The sequence below is a fragment of the Sturnus vulgaris genome, chromosome 12 (genome assembly GCF_052056855.1).
Source record: "Sturnus vulgaris isolate bStuVul1 chromosome 12, bStuVul1.hap1, whole genome shotgun sequence".
Lineage (NCBI taxonomy): Eukaryota > Metazoa > Chordata > Aves > Passeriformes > Sturnidae > Sturnus > Sturnus vulgaris.
Window position 1 is genome coordinate 13,631,759 of NC_142254.1, and position 19,130 is coordinate 13,650,888.

At 46.6% G+C, this 19,130-nt stretch overlaps 2 protein-coding genes across 2 annotated transcripts in view; one reads left to right on the forward strand and one right to left on the reverse strand.

Annotated features, from left to right (window-relative positions):
• Positions 1-350: 350 nt before the first annotated feature.
• TMEM170A (transmembrane protein 170A) lies at positions 351-4,513 on the reverse strand. The gene is made up of 3 exons (XM_014880849.2): positions 4,347-4,513; positions 4,087-4,257; positions 351-3,499 (listed from the first exon to the last, which is right to left on the reverse strand). Exons 1-3 carry the CDS (start codon positions 4,471-4,473, stop codon positions 3,369-3,371), a joined length of 429 nt encoding a protein of 142 aa, XP_014736335.1. The 5' UTR covers positions 4,474-4,513; the 3' UTR covers positions 351-3,368.
• A 245-nt stretch (positions 4,514-4,758) lies between these two features.
• Positions 4,759-19,130, forward strand: part of CFDP1 (chromatin remodeling protein CFDP1) — a 62,060-nt gene continuing 47,688 nt past the window's right edge. The window contains exons 1-4 of the mRNA XM_014880794.2: positions 4,759-4,893; positions 4,958-5,066; positions 5,793-6,024; positions 7,797-7,897. Coding sequence (XP_014736280.1) covers positions 4,827-4,893; positions 4,958-5,066; positions 5,793-6,024; positions 7,797-7,897 — 509 coding nt within the window. The 5' untranslated portion in view covers positions 4,759-4,826. The remainder of the gene's footprint in view (positions 4,894-4,957; positions 5,067-5,792; positions 6,025-7,796; positions 7,898-19,130) is intronic.

The following is a 19,130-nucleotide window of genomic DNA, read 5'->3' on the forward strand; positions in this document are numbered from 1 at the left end:
AGAGCCCAAGTAGTGTGCAGGGACTGAACGCTGGCCCAGGAAGGGAACAACCCATGGGGCTGGGAGCAGGTCAGCACCAAGTCTAGGGGCTGCAGGGCCCCATCATGTCCCCACAGGGACAGGGACAACAGCTAAGCCTGTCCCCAACAACTGAACAGCAGGGAGCTGTCACCTCAGACTGTGGTGCCTGGCTGCAGATGCAGGTCCAGCTCCTAATGGAGACAACATTTATCACCAGAAGCAGGACATTTCTGGTGCAGATGGTCCCAAGCAAAGCAGGAGTGCCGCTCATTTGCAAAAACACAACCCAGGCCCCCTTGTCATGCTGCAGAAGAAATACACACGATTCATTCACCTCGAGTTACAGAATTTACTGATAATCACCACCAGCATTAAGAGTGTCAGTAGAAAAATAAAATGTACAGAATTTTCAATCATATAAAGATTTGTTCATGGTAGCTGCAGCTGTGAACGAAAGGAAGCCAGGTGGGAGCAGGGGGATGTCACACACAGGGAACAGGGCCACAAGCCCCAGCATAAGCGGCTGTTCCTCCAGGGCAGGCAGCTTCTCCAGAAGGTGTTTCCTTAACCAGTACACTGGCTGGGCTCCCCAGCAGAGGCTCACAGCATTGCCCAGCCCAGGACACCTCAGTGTTGATGTTTTTGCTGGCTTTTTGCAGTTTTTGGCAAGTTTGACTGAGCAAAGTCTACCAATACCTGATGAAAACTGAAGGGATTCCTCCACATGTCTCACTTGGAATAAAGCAATGGAAAGGGATGGCCAAATCAATGAGGGAAGGAAACTGCAACCAGTGCTTCAACTCAAGGCTACTCTTCCTCTCTGTTTAGCTCTGGTTTATCTGGAGAGGGGGGTTGCCAGCAGAGTGGAGGATGCTCTGTGAGCACCAAAGTGACACAAAGAACTTGCCTCCTGTGCTAATACGTCGAGACAAATCAGCTGATTGTTCACCTTTTATGCAAGAATTCCCTGAAAATTTCACAGTATCCAGGCACAGAGAGACACTGCCAGCTCCAAACACTTCAAACAGGGTCAAGCTGCCAACTCTTCAAGTAAACCAGAACTCCCTCAAAACAGACTCTTGGAGATCCCAAGGGATAGAAACTGGAGGTTTTCAGTTCACCCAGCACTGAGTGACTTCACTGAGCAATTTTTCACTTGTTCTGAGCTCTGTAACAGCTCAATTTGTGTCCTGCACCTCTCAGCCCTGTTCCTGCAAGGAAACATCCTCTTGCTGTAGCACAGGGCACAGGGATAAAGTGCTTTCTCAGTTGCAATCAGCTTAATGGCTATTGAGTGGTGCCAGGCACCAGGACACGGGAAAGGAGAGCACAGCAGGTGCTCAGGATGCTGGTTTCTGGTGTCACCTGAAAGGTAAAGCCAGACCCACGCTATCCAAATTCTATGGGATATTTTTAGTCCATCCAGGAAAACACAAGATAATTCCTGTAAATTAAACTGTGCACTCGGTACAAATGCTGAAATACAAAGTGGAAAGAGGGAAAAGAAATCAAGCTTATTTCTTCTTTTTCACTGTTTCTGCCCTGGCAGGAAGACTGGCTCTTTAGAAGCAGCACAGCACATAGATCCAGGGTTTAGTATGTTACACCACTTGGTGTAAGGAGAAGGATTCACAGTAAATTATTTCCTAAACTGTGCATCTCTAGTCCCTGAATTAACATTGGCTAAAATTTAGAATAATCTCAGTAAGTAGCTCCTGCAAAACATCTCTCACTGTCAACAGACCACTCCTGAGAAGTCCGTGTACAGGGAAACCCTTTTCTATGATAAACACAGTGCCCTGTTGAAGTATCACAGAATCAATTTCATTTAGAAAAGCCCTCTGAGACTGAGTCCAACGTTTGATTGGTCACCACCTTGTCATCCAGACCATGGTATTGAGTGCCACATCCAGTCATTCCAGCACTGAGGACATAGGGTCATGGGAACGCTGCAGGTACAAAAGGAACTGATTTGGAAACCAGGGGAATTCAATGAAGATACAGATGGGAACTGTCCCCTGAAAAGCTGGACACAGACAGCACTTTTCCCTCTGCAGCCAACACATACAAACACAGACCACAGCAAACCCCTAGGGCTGGCTACACTGCCCAACCACATCTCTGGAATTCAACTTCAGCTTCTCTAAAGAACCAAGCCCCAGGAAGCAGCCAGTTAGCTGCTCAAATGCCCCAGCCATATGGCACAACTCGGGGCACAAGAGCAGAGCTACCAATTAGTCACTTAAAACCAAAACAAACTAAAATAATTCATGAGGAGATAGTACTGCATGTGGATAGGGGTTGATTTGGTGCTGTGTTCACTTGGACACAGGAACCAGCCAGGCTCCTGTGAGGAGCCTTGCAGCTCTCCCAGGCCCCAGCATGCTGTTTGCTGGATGCTGAAAACGTGGCACACTCCTCACATTGGGGACACCCCTGGTCACAACCCAGCCTGGCCATGCAGCTCTCAGCAGCAGCAGCAGCAGCATGAGGGATTTTATCCAAGCTGGCCAGTGCCACTTCCAGATCAGTGCACACCCAGCTCCACCACACCAACATGAACGGCATCAGCAAGTCAAAGGAGAACAGGGTCGTTTGAAAACCCGAGTCTCCTTCAAAGCCTGAGGAGAAGCTGTGCATGCCCACATGCATACCTGGGATTTCTAGAGTGCCCATTCTACTGTGTTCTGCCTCTGGGCAGAACATTCACAGGGCCAGAAGGGTTTTGCTGTAATAAAATTCACAAAATCTTTTTTAGAGCAGTCATTTCCCCTGCGCAGCTTTCACACCCAAAGCTCCTAGACACAAATTTGTACTCTCATCCATCTAAAATGAGTTATTCTTTTGCTGCTCCCAAATCCACTATGGCTATAACCTGATATTAAGAAGTTTGGGCTAGGAAGAAAAGAAATTAATTTTTTAATTTAAAAAACTGACATTAAAAGAGATTCAAGTTCACTCAAAACCAAGCAACAAAGCGGTGAGTGAGCAGTGAGGACACAATGTCATTCTGGTCCTGCTCCTACCCCAGCACAGCTGGTGTCAAATTTTAGTCATGTCCTGTTACTACAATTCATCACTGGTGAAAGGTACACAGGTCTCCTCCTCTGGTAGCTATTTTCCTACCCTCCAGATAAATAAATTTCACTTGGCACTTAATGTTACCAAAAAGTAACAAAATCACAATTTTTAAATTTCAAGCCAGGCTGGAGGCAGGAGCAAGCTCTCCCAATTCCTTAAATCGGTGGAAGAAGCAAAAGGCTGGACTGTGCTCCCTGTGATTTGTTCTGAGGCAGCAGGTCCTTTGTTCCCCCACTGGTTTGTGTTCTCCAGCCTCTCCAGAGGAGCTACAGAGTGGCCAGAATGCGCAGGAACGAAACTACCACCACACAGAACGTCTGGCCCACGCCAAAAATGAGGGCCTCAAAGGGAATCATTTTTTTCCCCGCAGCTCTGTAAACTCCAGCAATGGCAGCACCTGTGGAGAGGGGAAAAAGCCAAGATGTGAACATGAGACAGCTGCTCTGCCACAGGGATGAAGGGGAAATCTCAGGACGTGAGGCTGGGACAGAGAACAGTGGGCTCTGAACCTCTCCCTGCACACCAGCAAACAAGAATGCTGTGCTGGGGATGTCTGATAAACCTCAGCCAGCAACCAGTGCGTGCTGGTGGCAATGGCTGAACTGGTACTGAAACTCTGCTGAGGCCTCCAGCAGGTGTAGTGTTTGGGATCGTTTGGGACATATCCTTGTCACAAGATCCCCCACCCACAGGCTGCAAACATTACCCAGTTCTGGACACTAACACCAAACCTCTGAGAGATTTTCCTTCAGGTGCTCAGAAATGTGAACGCCCCCTTGGCTCTGCATGCAATGGGCACGTTTGGTATGCCCGATGCAGGCTCGACACGGGGCACGGTCCAACTCTTTCAAACGTGGGGCAAGGGAAAATGAAGCCAGAACGTTAATCTCCGTCCAAGGGAACACCGCTACTCCACGTGCTCCCGAAGGCAATCTCTGATCACCACAGAACCCCCCGGCCGATACTGCCGGGCACTTGCCGTACTTGTGAGGGTGCCGGCGGTGATGGGTCCCACGATGCCCATCAGCAGGACGCTCACGGACATGAACCTGCCGTACTTGTGGTGCCGGAGCGTGAAGAGCGCAAGCAACGCGGCCGGGACGTGGAAGGCAAGGGAGGAGACGACTGCCCACAGGAAGACGCCGTACCACATCTCTGCGGAGAGAATGGCTGTGAGGACGGCCCAGGGCTCGCAGGCGTCCAGAGACCCCGGCGAGCGGGCCCCGCTCCGAATAGGGAGGTACCTGGGAAGGTGGAGAGGGGGCTGGAGTAGGTGGTGGTGCCATTGCCCATGCGGGGCACGAGGCGAAGACTGAGAATTTGCTGCAGGAGCCCTCCGCCGCCACTGCCACCCGCTTCGCCACCCTCCATCCCTGCACCCGCCCCGCCGCCGCCATCCGTCACCGCCTCTTCCGCCCATCCTCTTCCGCCCGCTGCAGCCAATGGGAAGGGTTGTATGATGACAGACAGGGCTCTTCACCAATCACCGCTGGTTTCCTGGCAGCCGGGCCCCGCCCCGACCCCGCGCTGCCATGGGAACGGCTGTGGGCCGCAAGGAATGCTGGGAACCCCCGGTGGGACGCTCTGGCCCGCTCGGCGGACTCTCGTCGCTTCGGAGGTGCTGCTGTTCTTCCTGTCCGCCAGGGGGCGGCCGCGGGCGGCAGCGGCGCTCTGGGCGGCGGCGGGCGGGAGGTGCAGTGAGGCGGCGGGGCCAGGGCCGCACCATGTCGGGGTCGGAGTCGGAGCAGGAGCAGTACTCCTCGGCCGAGGATGACGACTATGTGCCCTCAGGTGAGTGTTGGCGGGCGGGAGCGGCGGTCGCGGCGGCCCCGGCGCTCACTGTCTATGCTTGCAGGTGCGGAGTACAGCGAGGATGATGAGAGCGAGCTGGTGCGGGAGGAGGAGCCGGCGGACAGCCCGCGGCCACCCCGCGGCAGGAGGAGCCCCCGCCGCCCCGCCAGCAGGTACGGCCGCTGAGATCCGGCCCGCTGCCGCCGCTGGGACGCTGCGGGGCGGAGGAACGGGAAACGCTGCTCTGCGTTCCGGTTTAGTGGCAGGAGCAGAGAACTCCACGGACATCGTGCCTGAAAACCCTCCCCAGCAGGAGTTGTTTATATTAACCTTTTCCAGTGCAAAGCACGTACATACGGGGTTTCTCCCGTCAGCCAAATATGTACATAGTTTAGTTGAGGTTGGTTTCTGTCTAGCCCACGTTCTCCTCCGCTTCTGGTTGCTACCAGGAGGACCCTGGAATGGTTTGGGTTGGAAGGGACCTTAAAGACCACCTTGTTCCACCCTCCCGCCATGGGGAGGGACAGCTCCCACTAGACCAGGTCACTCAAAGCGACATCCAAGCTGGTCTTGAACACTTGCAGGAATGGGGCAGCTACAGCTTCCCTGGCCAACCTGTGCCAGTGTTTCAGCACATTATATACTCATAGAAATGCATGCAAACGGGCCAGTTCACTTCAGGGACACTGCTTGCATCAGTCTCGCTGTATTTTCTGAGCAGCATCATCTGTTAATAAAATACATACACTCCCAAGGTTAAGAGATAATCTCCCAGATTGGATGTTTTAGTAGAAGTATGAAATACCGTGTTGCTTCACCCAAGCCTATAGCTCAGCTCTGGAATAGTGTTGCAGCAGTTCCGTATACATTTTTTGTTCTTTTTTGGCATCTGCTTTCAGGAAGAAGAAGAAAGGTGGTCTCTTGCTAGATCCAGATGAGAAAGAGGAAGAAAAGGCCCAGCAGAATGGAGAGGAACAGAAAGAGGATGAAGTGGATAATGTAGAGCAAGTAGAAAGAAGAAGAGAAGAAGAAGAAAAAAAGAAAGAGGATGCTCTTTGGGCCAGTTTCCTCAGTGATGTAGGACAGAAGCCCAAAGCAGCAGCCACCACACAAGTGACACAGATCAAGAAGGTAATGGGGGCCTGGGCCTGCACCGAGGGAGTGTGGGAAGGGCCTGAAGGTTTAGAGCATGCAGTCTTGGTTTTGGCTGGTATTAGGTGTTGAACAAAGCTGGGAAGAGGCTGGGGTTGCCCCTGCCCCTTCTGCTTTGTAAGACTCACATCCCCTGATGGGCCAGAATTCAAGATGCCAGTTTCCTTTCAAATGTGGAGGTGGTGCTGCTTTTGGAGCTGTTTGTCAGCATCTTGGAGTGTCCTACACAGCCCTGTTGACTTCCCTTCTCAGTCATGGATTCCTCTTTTGACATAGGAATGATATGAGCTTTGGTCTGAATTGTGCTTGTGGGCACAGCTCTCCCTCGTGCCTTTCCTGATGCTTAAAAGAAAAAAAAAATAAAGGAGGCTCTGTGTGTGTGTGGGGTGTGTGAATGGGGAAGCATGAGAGGTCTGTGCTGGCATCTCTGTGCCTCCATCCTCATGGAGGGGTTCTGGAAGGTGCTGCATGTTGCACGTTTGTAGAAAGATTGAATCTGGCTTTCTTGTGTCCTTTGTGAGCCCCAGTAAGGTGCTCTCAGTGTACAGAGCTTTTTCTGGAGAGAGAATTCTATGCGTGGTAGCTATTTAAAAGGATTTGCTTCTCAGTAAAACCAAGTGCATGTGTTTCCCTGTCAAAACCTTTCACGCTTTAAGTGGTAGAAGGGAAGAACGTACCACAACTGAGCCTCTGTTGCTGGAATTATCAGTTTGGGGTTTTTTTAATGGTCAGCCAAAATAAATGTTCAGTAACAGAAGTCTGGAGTCTGCCTGGTGAGTACAGTTCTGACTGTGTGAAGCTGCTTTCTGTGACTGTTGGAAGGTTGCAGAGCAAGTGTAGTTTTGTAATATTTGATTGCAACTTTTGGAAGGAAAGTCCTTTAATCTTAGCCCTCCTGCTTCTCCTTATTACTGATTGAACAGCTGGAGTGGTTACTTGTAGAGTCAGAGGGAAGAACAGAAGTGAATATTTTCTTCTGCACTTCTACTTTTATGGGCATGTTGCTAAAATGTGAGATGTCTTTGAAAGTTCCTCCATAGCCTGGAATAATTCATGGAGACATGCAATTCCTCTGTTCTCTTTGTGAACTTCTTGGGCTTGCGTTGCCTGCTTGAAGATCTCTGTGGTGTGATTGATTCAGAGCAAGAATTTGGGTTTTCTTTTGGTAACTTACAGTATCTGAGGTTTTTTATGTATCCTTTGAGCAGCTGTAGCTGTGACTGAGAAAATTAAGAGGCATTGTTGACAAATTGCATAATAAAGATTTTTCCTTCTGAAATAAAAAAGATGTTATTGGCAAGTAGGAAGATCAGCACTGCTTTTTCTGCTGATGAGTTTTGTTCTCTATTCTTGAGTAAAAATAAACATACTTTCATGAAATTCACCTTGGCAGCTTTCCTACTTAGTGGCGCTTAGTTTAAGAGAACCAAGTCTTCAGGCTTTTGCTTGCTTTCTCAACCACTGCAATGTATTCTTGCTCCTTCCTACATTTATTACAATTTCACTTCTTGTTGTAGTTTGTTTTAATCCTAGAGCTTCAACGACAGCATGGAACCAAAATAGGGAATTTCATTCTTGTGGAATGAAATTTATTTATGTCCTTTATCTTGTCTATGGGTGGCTTGTTTTGACCACCAGTCTAAATTACAGTACTACCCAAGGTCTGCGTTGGGCCCTCAGCCCTTTGGAATAATAATTTGGCTTGGCTCCACAAATGCATTATTTTGCTTTCTCCTTCATGTATTTTGTAGGCTGAAGAAGAGAACAGTGGGAATAAGCCTCAGGAGAAGCCAAAAGATTCAGGAAAAGTGACAATCACCAAAACGTTTGATTTTGCTGGTGAGGAAATCAAGTAAGTTGGCAGATGTGATATGTCCATTGTGGGCCCAGTGCAAACTGGGTGCTGCAGTACTGGGGGCAGGCTGGAGCTCGGCTCTGAAGCACAGTGGGTCTTTTCTTTTCTTTACACTGTTTTTTTCTTTTATTGTGAGTACGTGCAGGTCTCAGGGAAAATGAGGCCAAGTTTTTCCTGCATGAGAGCTGCAGAGTATCCTTATATGCAGACCTCAGTCTTTACTCAACTTCAAAACATTCATAAATATAATTCAAATTCACTTAGGCTTCCCCATCTGGCCAGTGTTTATAATGGTTGGCAGATCTCCCTGGTGGCACTGTCATTGGGAAGGCTGAGACAAGGAAGGGAGCACGTCTGGTCCCACAGGAATGAGGGAACACTTTTTATTCCTTCAGCCTAGTCCAGGTTCTGTGCTGCGGGCAGGATATTGGCTGACACTTTCCCTGGTGATGTTTACAATCCACGACAAAGATTTGCAGGCAGTAAGAGGTGTTTTGCTGAGCAGACTAACAGCTGAGTGCTTTTGCCTCTGAATCGGCTGCAGCAAAAGGGATGGGCTGGGTAAAATCGTGCTTTAGGCTGAGTTTGGTTTACAAGAGGCCTCTCAGTCTGTGCTGCAAGAAGAGTTAGGTGTTTTATAAATGTGTAAGACCAGAACTGAGGGGCCTGGGTGAGCCCACCTGAAATCTGACAGTCCTGTGAACTGCTGGTTCTTATCATGGGAGATTTTATTTATGTGTAGCAGTAAACCTGGTTTTGTCAGACTAAGTTGGCCTGTTTCTTGTGACAGCAGAGGGCAGCAGTTCCCAGCAGTAACACTCGCCCTGCCTAAATCTGGAGGAGGAGGCAGAGCTGGGGCTTCTGCTGCTCTTGTTTCATGTTAGCATTGCTGCCTGAGCTGTTTGAAAGATCTGAGGAGAGCTGTGAGCCATGGCGAGGACCCTGCTACTTCCCTGGGCAAGCCGGACCCCTTCTTCACCAGTGAACTTCATTCACTTCATTTATTGTCCTTTGAAACATTGGCTGCCTTATGTGAACAGAAGTTGTTCAGGGCTTCTAAGATGCTGATTTTATGCTTTTGACATCAGTATCTTATCTGTATTTTCTTAAGAACTGTAAGTAAGAAAAAGACATCTTTTCCTGCACCAGTTGCTTTTCTAGCGTCCTTTGTCCTGCTAAGTGCTTACTGTTTCCCTTGGGAAACTGCAGAGGAATCACCAGAAATTTCTACCAATTTTTGATGAAATAGGCAATAGCTAGAGCCTGGGTGACAATGAGACTGTAATTCTGCAAACACCAAGGCTAATGCATATTTTGTTTACAGCAGTTATTATATCAGTTGGTTACAGAACCAGCAACAGAAGATTTGCAGTGAGGTCTGGAGCACTGTTTTCTGCTGGTACCAGACTTAGAACAAAGTTATGTTCTTGAGCTCTTTGATAACAAAAATAATCCTTCAAAGTTTTTTGCCCCCTTGATTTTGATTTTGCAAAGCTGATTCTTTTATGTCGTTTGCTACATCTTGGATCGTTAAATGGGTTACACTGTTAGCTGTGGGTAGGGTACAAGGTGTACTTGCTACTCACAGCTGCTGGTGCTTTCCCCTAATGGCAGTAGTTGAGGCTCAGAGGGCTGCTTTTTCTTCAGAATAGCAGGAGGTTTGCTTTGCACCACCCCGACGTCTGCAAATGCTCTGAATACCAAACACTGACTTCCTTGCCTGAGGAAGCAGCTGGCAAATCGTTGCTTATAAAAGGCCACCACACGGTAGTTGTATGTGTGTGCATTTCTGGACTGAAGGAACTGAAATGAGAGCTGTCTCTATTACTTGCCTTTCTAAATGGTTTCAGGCTACTGTTGAGTGTTGCTCTTTTGAAAGCTTGAGAAGAATTTAGATCAGTATTTAAGCAGTGAAAGATTCAGGGCACAAATTTTCACAGTCTGCTCACTGAAGCTCTTAACAGAAGATCATTTAGCCCTGATCTCCTGTTGCAGAACAATTTATTTTCTCCAGTAAGAAGATGGTATGATTTTTCTGGCCTGATTGGAGTAGCAGAAGTGGCTTGAAAGTGATCTCCAGCTACAGGGCTGTACTGGAATAGTAAAAGGGTTCTATGTTGTCAACTCCCCTGTAGATTTTTGCTGTACTTAATGTCTGTTTTGATGAGTCTGTGCTTGTATCAGTTGCTAATGCTGAACTTTAGCTTCAGAGTGTTAAGAATTAAAAATTACCAAATGAATATTTTAATTTAGTGGCTTTTAATTTTAGAAAATACGTTATATAATTTTGCCTTGTAAAACTAAAGCTGTTAAATTCTGGAACTGGAAACAATCTTAAACTGGTTGCAGTGCTTTTCAGTTGGGACTTTTTTCTCTGTTTTTCCTGCCTCCCTCATGTAAAATAGATTAGGAGCAGCAGGTGACTGTCACCCAAATGGCTGTAATTGTGGGCAGCAAGAGCAATTTGCAAAGGCAGCTCAGCATCTAAATGGAAGTTCAAGCCATTTCTCCCTGGCAGAAGAGATTGGAGCTGCTTTGAAGCCTCTGGTTTATGAACTTGCCTCACAATGCTGGACGTGTGTTTGCATTAATAGGGAGTTGTATCCCTAGTGCCAGGGTTTAACGGTTGCAATTTGTAATTGCTTTTTTTCTCTTGGGTGCTCCAAAAGGATTTGGTCCTTGGCTTTCTTCAAATCTCTGTTGTGCTCAGTGCATCAAAATGGTTCTTGTGTGCTCTTTCCATGAAAGTGAACTTTGTGTCCAGCTGGGGCTGCAGCAGAGTGGAGCTCACATACGTGGAGCTGCTCCAGCCCCATGGTGTCAGTGTGACAGCATGTGAGGGAAGGGCAGAGTCAGGTTATTGATTACTGTCCAGAATAGATTTTACTTTGAAACATCTCTACCTTAATTTGGCTTGTGGAAAGCAAAACTAAGTTAAAAGGCTTGGGTGCTAATTCAGGAATGGGAGGCTTGTGTTCAGCACCCTGCTTCTTTCATACACTTCCAAGTAAAGGACTCCAGACTAGAAGCTTTGTATTTCTTGCACGTGGTTTGTTCATGTGGTTTAAAGCCAGAGTTTTGCACAGGTTATTCTTGTGCTGGGAATGCTTTCCTGGTACTGCAGAGTTGCTGTGATGTACTGATGGTGCTGTATTGTGCTGGCTTGAGCTGTGGCTTGTGCTGCTTCAGGGACTTGGCTGCTTTGCCATGTGCATGAACCAAGGAGCCAAAGCAAAGCTGTACTAGGGCTCCACTCTCCATCTGTCAATGGGGAGAGCCCTGCTCTTTTTCTGAAATCTGGCAAGGTGTTGTTGTCAGAGCTCCTTTTACTTTCTCACAAGGATAGGTGGAGTCCACACTGAGCTGGTGCATTGCATGGGCCAAATCGAAGTGGGAAGGGTCAGTGCCAAACAAGCGATGTCACTTGTGTGACTTACTGCTGGATTAAAAACTTAAAGTTTTTATAGTTCTGTAGAAAAAGGTGGGCAAACTCATGTCAAAACAGTGTGTTGAACTGTTCTATGTGAGACATGAACTCCTATCTTTGGATAAGGACTCTCTGTCATTGACTTGTGTAGGAAACCACATTTGTGACTAAGAATAGCCCCTGGGTTGCTGCTGTAGGACTGCTTTTACTTTTGTGACCACTGTGCTCTGAGGAAACAAGTGTGCTGGTACATATGCTGAGCAGAGTTGAGTGGCAGCTTGTATTCTGGGTTAGGGAGCATGATGGTTCACAGTGCAGCTATTACATCCTAAAAGTGCTCAAGAAGTACCTAAGGGATCTGATTTATAACCAGATAGTTATAAGCTTAAATTACTGTAGTAATTACTGAGGTTTATACTGGCTGAATTTGATACTTCATCTGCCACAATTGAAGTATAGGTTGAAAAAGAAAACCTGACTTTCATCTGTTCCTATTTGTAAGGGGTTATCATTTAGGATGTACCTGGGCAAAACCTCACTGCTCTTTCTGTGTTGCTGCTTCACGGGTTTTCAGCCTATGTCAAGGATTCATTATTCAGAGGAGATTGTTTTCAAGTTGAAATTTAAGCACCTTAAGCTGGACCTTAAGTTGAGGGGTTTAGTGATGAAGTTCATGATTTTTTGAACAGAAGAAGCAAAGGTGAAGGGAGGTAGCTGAGAGCAAGTTCTTGTCAGGAGGCTTGCCTGTGCTAATGAACAGAACTTTCTTGGCCAGTACCCCAAGTCTCTGTACAAGAATGCCATTGACAGTGGGAATTGTGCAGGCAGAGATACAGACCATGGATGGAATTTCTTTTTTTGGTGTCCTGTGAAGTCATTGAGGTTTAACTTAGGCCTGATTGATGATGAGGTGAGATGGTGAGGCCTGAGCCCAGTCTGAGGTGTTGTCTGGGCTGCTGAGCTCTTCACCTTGGTGAGCTCCTCAGCAGAATTGTGCAGAGCTGGTGAAGGACTGATTTATTCCTTTGCAACATGAAGTGCTGACCTCAGAGTGGAGGTGAGGTTATAATTCAGTTCTCTGCAGCTGTACAGTACTGCTGCTTTGGGATTTCTTTATGCTGCTTCTCCTTACTGAAATATTGATTTTCTGTTTTTAATTTTAGCTCACCTATGTGCTTGTTGGATGGACAGCTATGTCCTAGACTGCTCACTGTTTAAACTTTGGATCTGCTGTCCTCTTCCAGAGCTTCAACCACTTGATCCCAGAACCCTTTTTAGGACATAACAGCTGGAAAGGGATGCAGGAGAAACAGATACCTAAGAACAGCCTGAGCTTTCCACAGTCCTTGCTCAGGCTCTGATTTCTTATCAGTGGCTGTGATGCCCTCTATGCTCCTTACATGACTATTGAGACCAACCAAACGTGACAAAGTTGGCAAAGAAAGGGTGTGTTAGCCGAGGAGTTTGGGAGACTGTCACCTATTTTGTTGCTTTGCTTTGAAGACAGTTAAGGTAGTTGTCTGAGCAATAGCAGCTGCTTCTGCTATTTTCTGGAAAGCAAGAAGAGTGGAAAGAAAATCCTGATGCTAATGATGTATTTCAACGGGAATGGGTAGAAAGAGCAGGGAATTGACTCCCACAAGTCTCAAGATTTAGAGCTGGCACAGACAGCAATTTTTAAAATGTGTAATTGTCCATCTGTGTTCTTGCTCTGTGGTCTCAGCATGGCTCAGTCAGACTTGTCAGGCTAACGAGCAATGAGAGAACATGTGACACCATTAACCCTCTCCTTACTTTGTGATGCTTTTCAGGGATCTCAGCAGATGAATCAATGCAAGGGGTTGGCAGCATGCTCACACTTCTTGCTGGGTGTGAATCTTGGTCGTTTGTTTTGTGCTCATGGGGTTTTGAGCAATGCTGAGTGAAGCACGGTAGCTTTTAAAATCAGGACAAAGATCAGGAGTTTGGTTGGGCATCTCTTGATGTTGTAGGTGGTGTGGTGCACATCAGATCAAGGTTGATGTGTTTGATGTCTTCCATATGTGCTTTTCTGAAAAAGCCTTTGCTGTATTGTTTATACCTGTAAGTGAGAAGGCAGGGGAGCATTACCAGAATGTGTATCTTGAAGGCTGATATTTGCACAGCCCTGCTTTTTTTCCAGGTGGATAACAAGTGCTACACAGCTTTCACCAGATGAGGTGTTTCGGTGTTGTCAGGCTAGATATGGAAGACAATGAACTGAAATAATAGGAGCAGAGGAATAAGCCACTCATATTTTGATGTGCTTTTTGCAATGGCTTTGATTGCAGTAGCAAGGAATTGTTAGAAAAAGTAAGAAAAAGTGAATTTTCAGTGGCCCTTTGAAAAGGCACTCCTTGAGGACTTCTGTTTTGTGTTGCTGACTGGTGGTGCCAGATGTCAGTAAGGTTTTTTCCTCGGTCCTCCTTGGCTAAGGTGTTCTAGAGAAATGTGTTCTAGCCACTTTCTGGTGACATACCACTTTCTGAAGGAGGCTTTCATGGTGCAAAAACCTTGGCTTTTAAGATTTTCCCAAAGATTTTATCTGAACAGTATAAACATGGGAATGATGCTGTGGGACTGTATGACAAATCCAACCATCCAGCATTACATGGAATATGAATGTGACCACTGTTTAAAGGTGGCAAACTAGAAAGTGAGTGGTTGCTTTTCTACCTCCAAGCACCAAAATGCTGATCTTGGCATAATGGAGTGCAGGCAGCAGCCTGTTTCTGCCCTTGTGCTGTTGTTTTTCTTAAAGGTCAAAGCATGCCTCAGCTATCCACAGTTTATATTGGCTTTTTCCAATTTAAAAAGCAACTATTGATTTTTTTTTTTTGGAAGCCAATAAGTGAAAATACTTTACCTTTCAAGAATGACAGGGTCTCAGGAGTCTGTTTTGATAACCTTTCCTCTGTGTGCATCCATTCCCTGATGCTTCAGAATTTCCCTGGGGAGTGCTAACATTGTACAATGCTGACTGGCACGACAGTGGCCCAGAGATGAGGTCAGTAAGCATGAGCAGGAGCTGTGCTGTGTGCTGGTTCACTTGTGAACCATTTGCCTTTCTCAGAGGCAGCTGCAGAAATTTTAACTTCATAAACATCAAACCTAGCCAGGACTCTAAACCAGAGCACTTGCTTCTAAAATAAATCGTGTTATGGTTTGCTTAATGTGCTTGGAAAAGGAGAATGGGCTAATGAGCAGTGTCTAATCAGGGTTTTTTCATTAGTAGATGTGCAGATGAGGCTTCTACTCAGAGAGGCTTCGACTTGCAAAGTGTTAGATAATAACCCTACATTCACAAACATGCTGACCCCTCTTGTCTTCCTTTATCTCAACATGCTTTTGAATCTTCCAGAGTGACTGAGCAGATGCCCACCTGAAAGTCATCTCTGGCTTCTAATGTGGCTTGCTGCTTTCAAGGAAATAATTTATGTGTGTTGGTTTCATTTGTGTGGTTTTGCTGGTAATTGGTGTGATGAAAAAGAAGGCTCAGCTGGGATTTCCAGAGGTAGGAGGAGTCTCAAAGCATCTCCAAAATGATGGATTGACCTCCAGATTAAGTTGGGCATTTCTAGGTCTTTCAAACCTGCAGTGTCTGAGTGCTGCATTGGCTTTGGGAACTGGTTGAAAAACTGCATTGTCTCATCTTCAGGTTCTTCCATGTGTGTTCTGCCTGTGTTCTGTGTAAGTGTGGAAATACTTCAATAAAAATCACACCCTTCCCCAGTAGAAGATACTGTTTCTTTATCTGGCTCGCGGGTAGTTTCCTGACTTTTAAAAATCTGAAAACAGAAGATGCTTAGTGACCCATTCAGGTCTTACAGGAGCTCTTCTGCTATTGGTAAGGGGGTCTTTGGTCCCTCTGTTCATGCCTTCATCTCAGGGGCCTCAGATCCAGTCCCAGCACTTTGCTGCTTGGCCTGTTTCCCTTGTTTCCAAGCTTCTGCTCATTCCTGACAGCCCCAGGCTCAGAAAAGGGCTTTTGATGTCTGGTGAGATGCTGGCAGAGCCTGCTTTGCAGGCATTGGGCCTGGGGTTTCCCCTGCTGGAAAGTGCAGCTTGCAAGATGCATTATTTTTTTTCTGTAACTAAGAGATGGTGAAGCAAGAGGGTTTGTGTGTTAGCCTGAAGGGGAGGCAGAGCTGTTTGCTGCCATACTATCTCATTAACACGTTACAAACGGAGCCAAGCTTAGTCTGGCCTTTCCCCCATGGGGATGCTTCTGCTTTGTAGTGTGTGCTGGCTCCTGTTATGATCTGTGTCTAGTGTTCACAGCTCTGAGTGAATTTGGAACCCCTGCTCTTAGTACTAGGAGAGGCATCCATGGCTTGAGCACTGTGCTGCTTTGGGGGAGTTGGAGGGTTGCAGGGATCTGTCTGGCTTTCAGTGTATTTGCATGTCAGGGGACTGTCACACTCACACATGCAGTAGCTCATCTGTTTACCTGGATTACTCAGCTCAGAGGTGTGTTCCATGATGTGGATTTAATCCTTTTGAGAGGTACAAATTAAAACACAGGGATGCCTCAAAGATTGACGTGCTAATGCGTGGTGGGATTTTGAGGCAGTGCAATGGAGCTGGCTAAGAGAATACTTACCCAGTGAAGCAAGAAGAGACCTGGTACTTGGAGGTACTTAAAACTGGGGTGAATAAACCTCGGGTCAAAGAGATGAAGGCTTGTGCCCTGGCTGCAGCTCAGCTTCTCCAGAGGGCTGTGTTTGGCATGCTCTACTTATTGCAAGCCCCCGTGGGAGCTGGATAACTGGAGTGCTACTATCCTCTGGATTTAGGGAGCCTCTTGCAGAAGCTGCAAGCAGAAGTCCAAAAGGGGCCTGACAGCTTGGTCAGCATTTCAGTTGGCAGCACTGTCCATCCACTGATGTTTTCTTTGCCTCTGTCACGGAGTCGTTGTCATACAGGAGATGACGGAAAACCCGTTGTTTCCTTCAGGGCTTACAAGGTTGTGTATTATTGATGTTAAAATACCATTCACCTTTGCTGGTTTTCAGGTGAGTTGGTTTGAGATGCAGCCTGGGCTGACTGCTTGGATAGCAGCACACCTGCTGTGAGGAGCAGCACCAGGCAGGCAGCTTGGCCCTTGCCTGACTGCAGGAGAGCTTTCATCACATTTGATTCTTTTTAGAAACCAGCCAGCTTCTTCGGCCTATCTAGTCAGCCTACAAAATTATCAGTTATTCTAGCTTGGTCTTGTCTGTGTTGCTTCAGGGAATAGGCTGAGTTTCCCAGGGAACAGCTTCTCCCACCTGGTTTGAAGAGGAATGCTGGGTTTTTTTCTGAAGGGAGGAAAACTTATGTTTTACTTTGAAATTGTTGAATTGCTAGTTTTAGTTTTGTCTGCTCTACACCAGGAAATTCAACATAAAATACATACATACGCAGTGTGCAGGAAGATGTGGTCTGGAGTAGAGGTTCACTTGTGTGAAGACTTAATTCCCTCCTGGGAAGTGCTGAACCTGTGTTCACTCCAGCATTTTCAGGACCTTGCAGGCTGGAGGATCTGCCTCTTGTGCAGTGCATCTGTCAGTGGAAGGCACCTGGGACATTGCAGCTCAAGCACAAAAGTCCACCAAAAAATAATCAGAAAAATTATTCCTCGGCTCAAAAGGGATTAATTTTTTTAACAAACCCCTGTAGATGAGTATTAGTTTCTCCTTAAGTGATCATTCCAGAAGGCTGGAGGACTATTTATTGAGACTAAACACAGATGGAGAATATTGAGAAAGGGTAATTAGCCTCATTTTTGTCCCCCTTGGTCTGTGATTCCCCAGAGCTAACAACATTAAGATACTGTGGAAAGTTTTATAACTGTGTCAGTCTAAACTGGGGCAGGCTTCCCAAACGAGGAGTGTGTCCTGACTACAAGTGATAAAGAGCTGGCATTTTCCACAGCTTCCACTCTTGTTCTCCCTTTCTCAGCAGGAAGGTTGGGGAGAGGGTAACTTTGTGCTGCTGTGACTAAAATTTTAACTGTCTTCTTTGCTCTAAGTCCTCTTGTACCTAAATACCAACATGTGCTTTCTCAGCCTGTTGTTCACCAGGTGTTTTGGTTAGGAGAATGTAGCTGTGTTGAGCCACCTGGGGGTAAATTGGAGGGATTTTGGCACTTGGGATGCATAAGGTTGCTAGCACATAGCAGACTACAGATAATTAGCCTGCAGGCCTTCTTGCTATGCCTCTTTGTCTTTCCCAGCTTGCCCTTATCCTGCCTCTGTTTCCCCTTTGTGCAAGGATGAAGCTCTGCTGGCACACTTCTCCAAGGGCTTGCAGGGCACCTTGCTGCTCACTGCTGAGCTGGCCACTTTGCTGACACACTGCAGCCTTGGCATCCCTTATGCAAGTTCTGTTTTTGGCCAGCAGACTGGATTCAGCTGTGCTGGATGGAGGCATCTGAGCACCACACTGGGGCAAGTCCTGGGCTGTGGATGTTGTGTTGTTCCATGGTGTGATGGATTGGGACCCTCCTGTTCACACTGGTAGCTCCACACCTGGTGTAAGACCAGGGTGCAGCAGACAAGCTGGTGTATTAGACTCACTCGGCCACTGAACTAAAGCATGAAAATTTGGGTTTAATTCCCTTCTGCAGATTAACTGGAGCTGTCAGTATAATGCTCATTCCAGCTTGTATTATTCCTTCTTTGCAGCAGTTTATGTGGCTAAGGGCACTGCTGGGAGCAGATCAACCATTGCTCTTAAATTAATCTGCTACACTTCCGTGCTGTAAGTGCTCTGTGGAACCCTTTCTGGGACAGCCTTCACATCAGATGTTGTCTTCATGTGGTTTGTGCCCAGTGTACACAACCTGAAGCCTTTTCCATGCACTTAGGTTGCAGTATTTCAGTTGGTAACTGTGAAAGGAAGGGTGGTAAGCTCTTCAGTGGAAGTTGTAACTACCATACCCAGCACTGAGCACCAAACCAGCAGGCTGGGTGGGTATGGCTATGCCTAAATGGCTGCCACTTTGAGCTTGGTTCAGAGATGAAGGGTCTTATGTAGGTATTTGAGGAACTTAGTGATCCAGTTTCTAGCATGTTTTCCTTATAATAACTTCTAAATATGGAAGACATTTCTATTTTACAGATGCACAACATCTTGTACAGTAGCATCGTCTGTGCTACCAGGCTCCGGCGTGGTCCAAAAAATTAATAACTGTTCTGTGTTTTGGAATTCTTACACAATTTAATAGCAGAGCAGTGTAATGAAATCTCTGTGGTAAAGTGATGAGAGTGAGTGGTTTTGTGTATGAATTGCAGGGGCTGCAAGTGGGCAAGACACTAGCTACTTGTTTTATTGCTGACAATATACTTATTTTCATGTTTATTCCTGGATTACAATGTGTGAATAGCATCCCAGTAAACAGTCAGGCAAGTAGTTATTTATCAAGTATTTAAAAGTGAAAGGTCTTGTAATTTTCCTTAGTAATGACTGTGATTTCTTCCAGCTGGATTAATGACTCCCATTTCTCCCCATGAAGAACAAGAATTGTTTTGGTTTTTACATGGAGAGAGTTATTGTCTCCCATAATAATGCAGACCAGAGGATTTTTTCCTTCCTGGCCTGGGATCTGGGAAAGGTTGAAATGTGCATAACCTGAATTAATACCTTGTAAAGCTCTTTAATACTCTTCCATCATTCCTGTTGGAGTGGTGCAGGAGTTGCTGCTGGCATCAGCCCAGCAGCAGCCTGCCTCAGAGCAGCTTTTGTTTCAGTTTATGAGGCAGTAAGTGGGTCTTGTGATGGAATTGCCTTGAAAGGTCACTT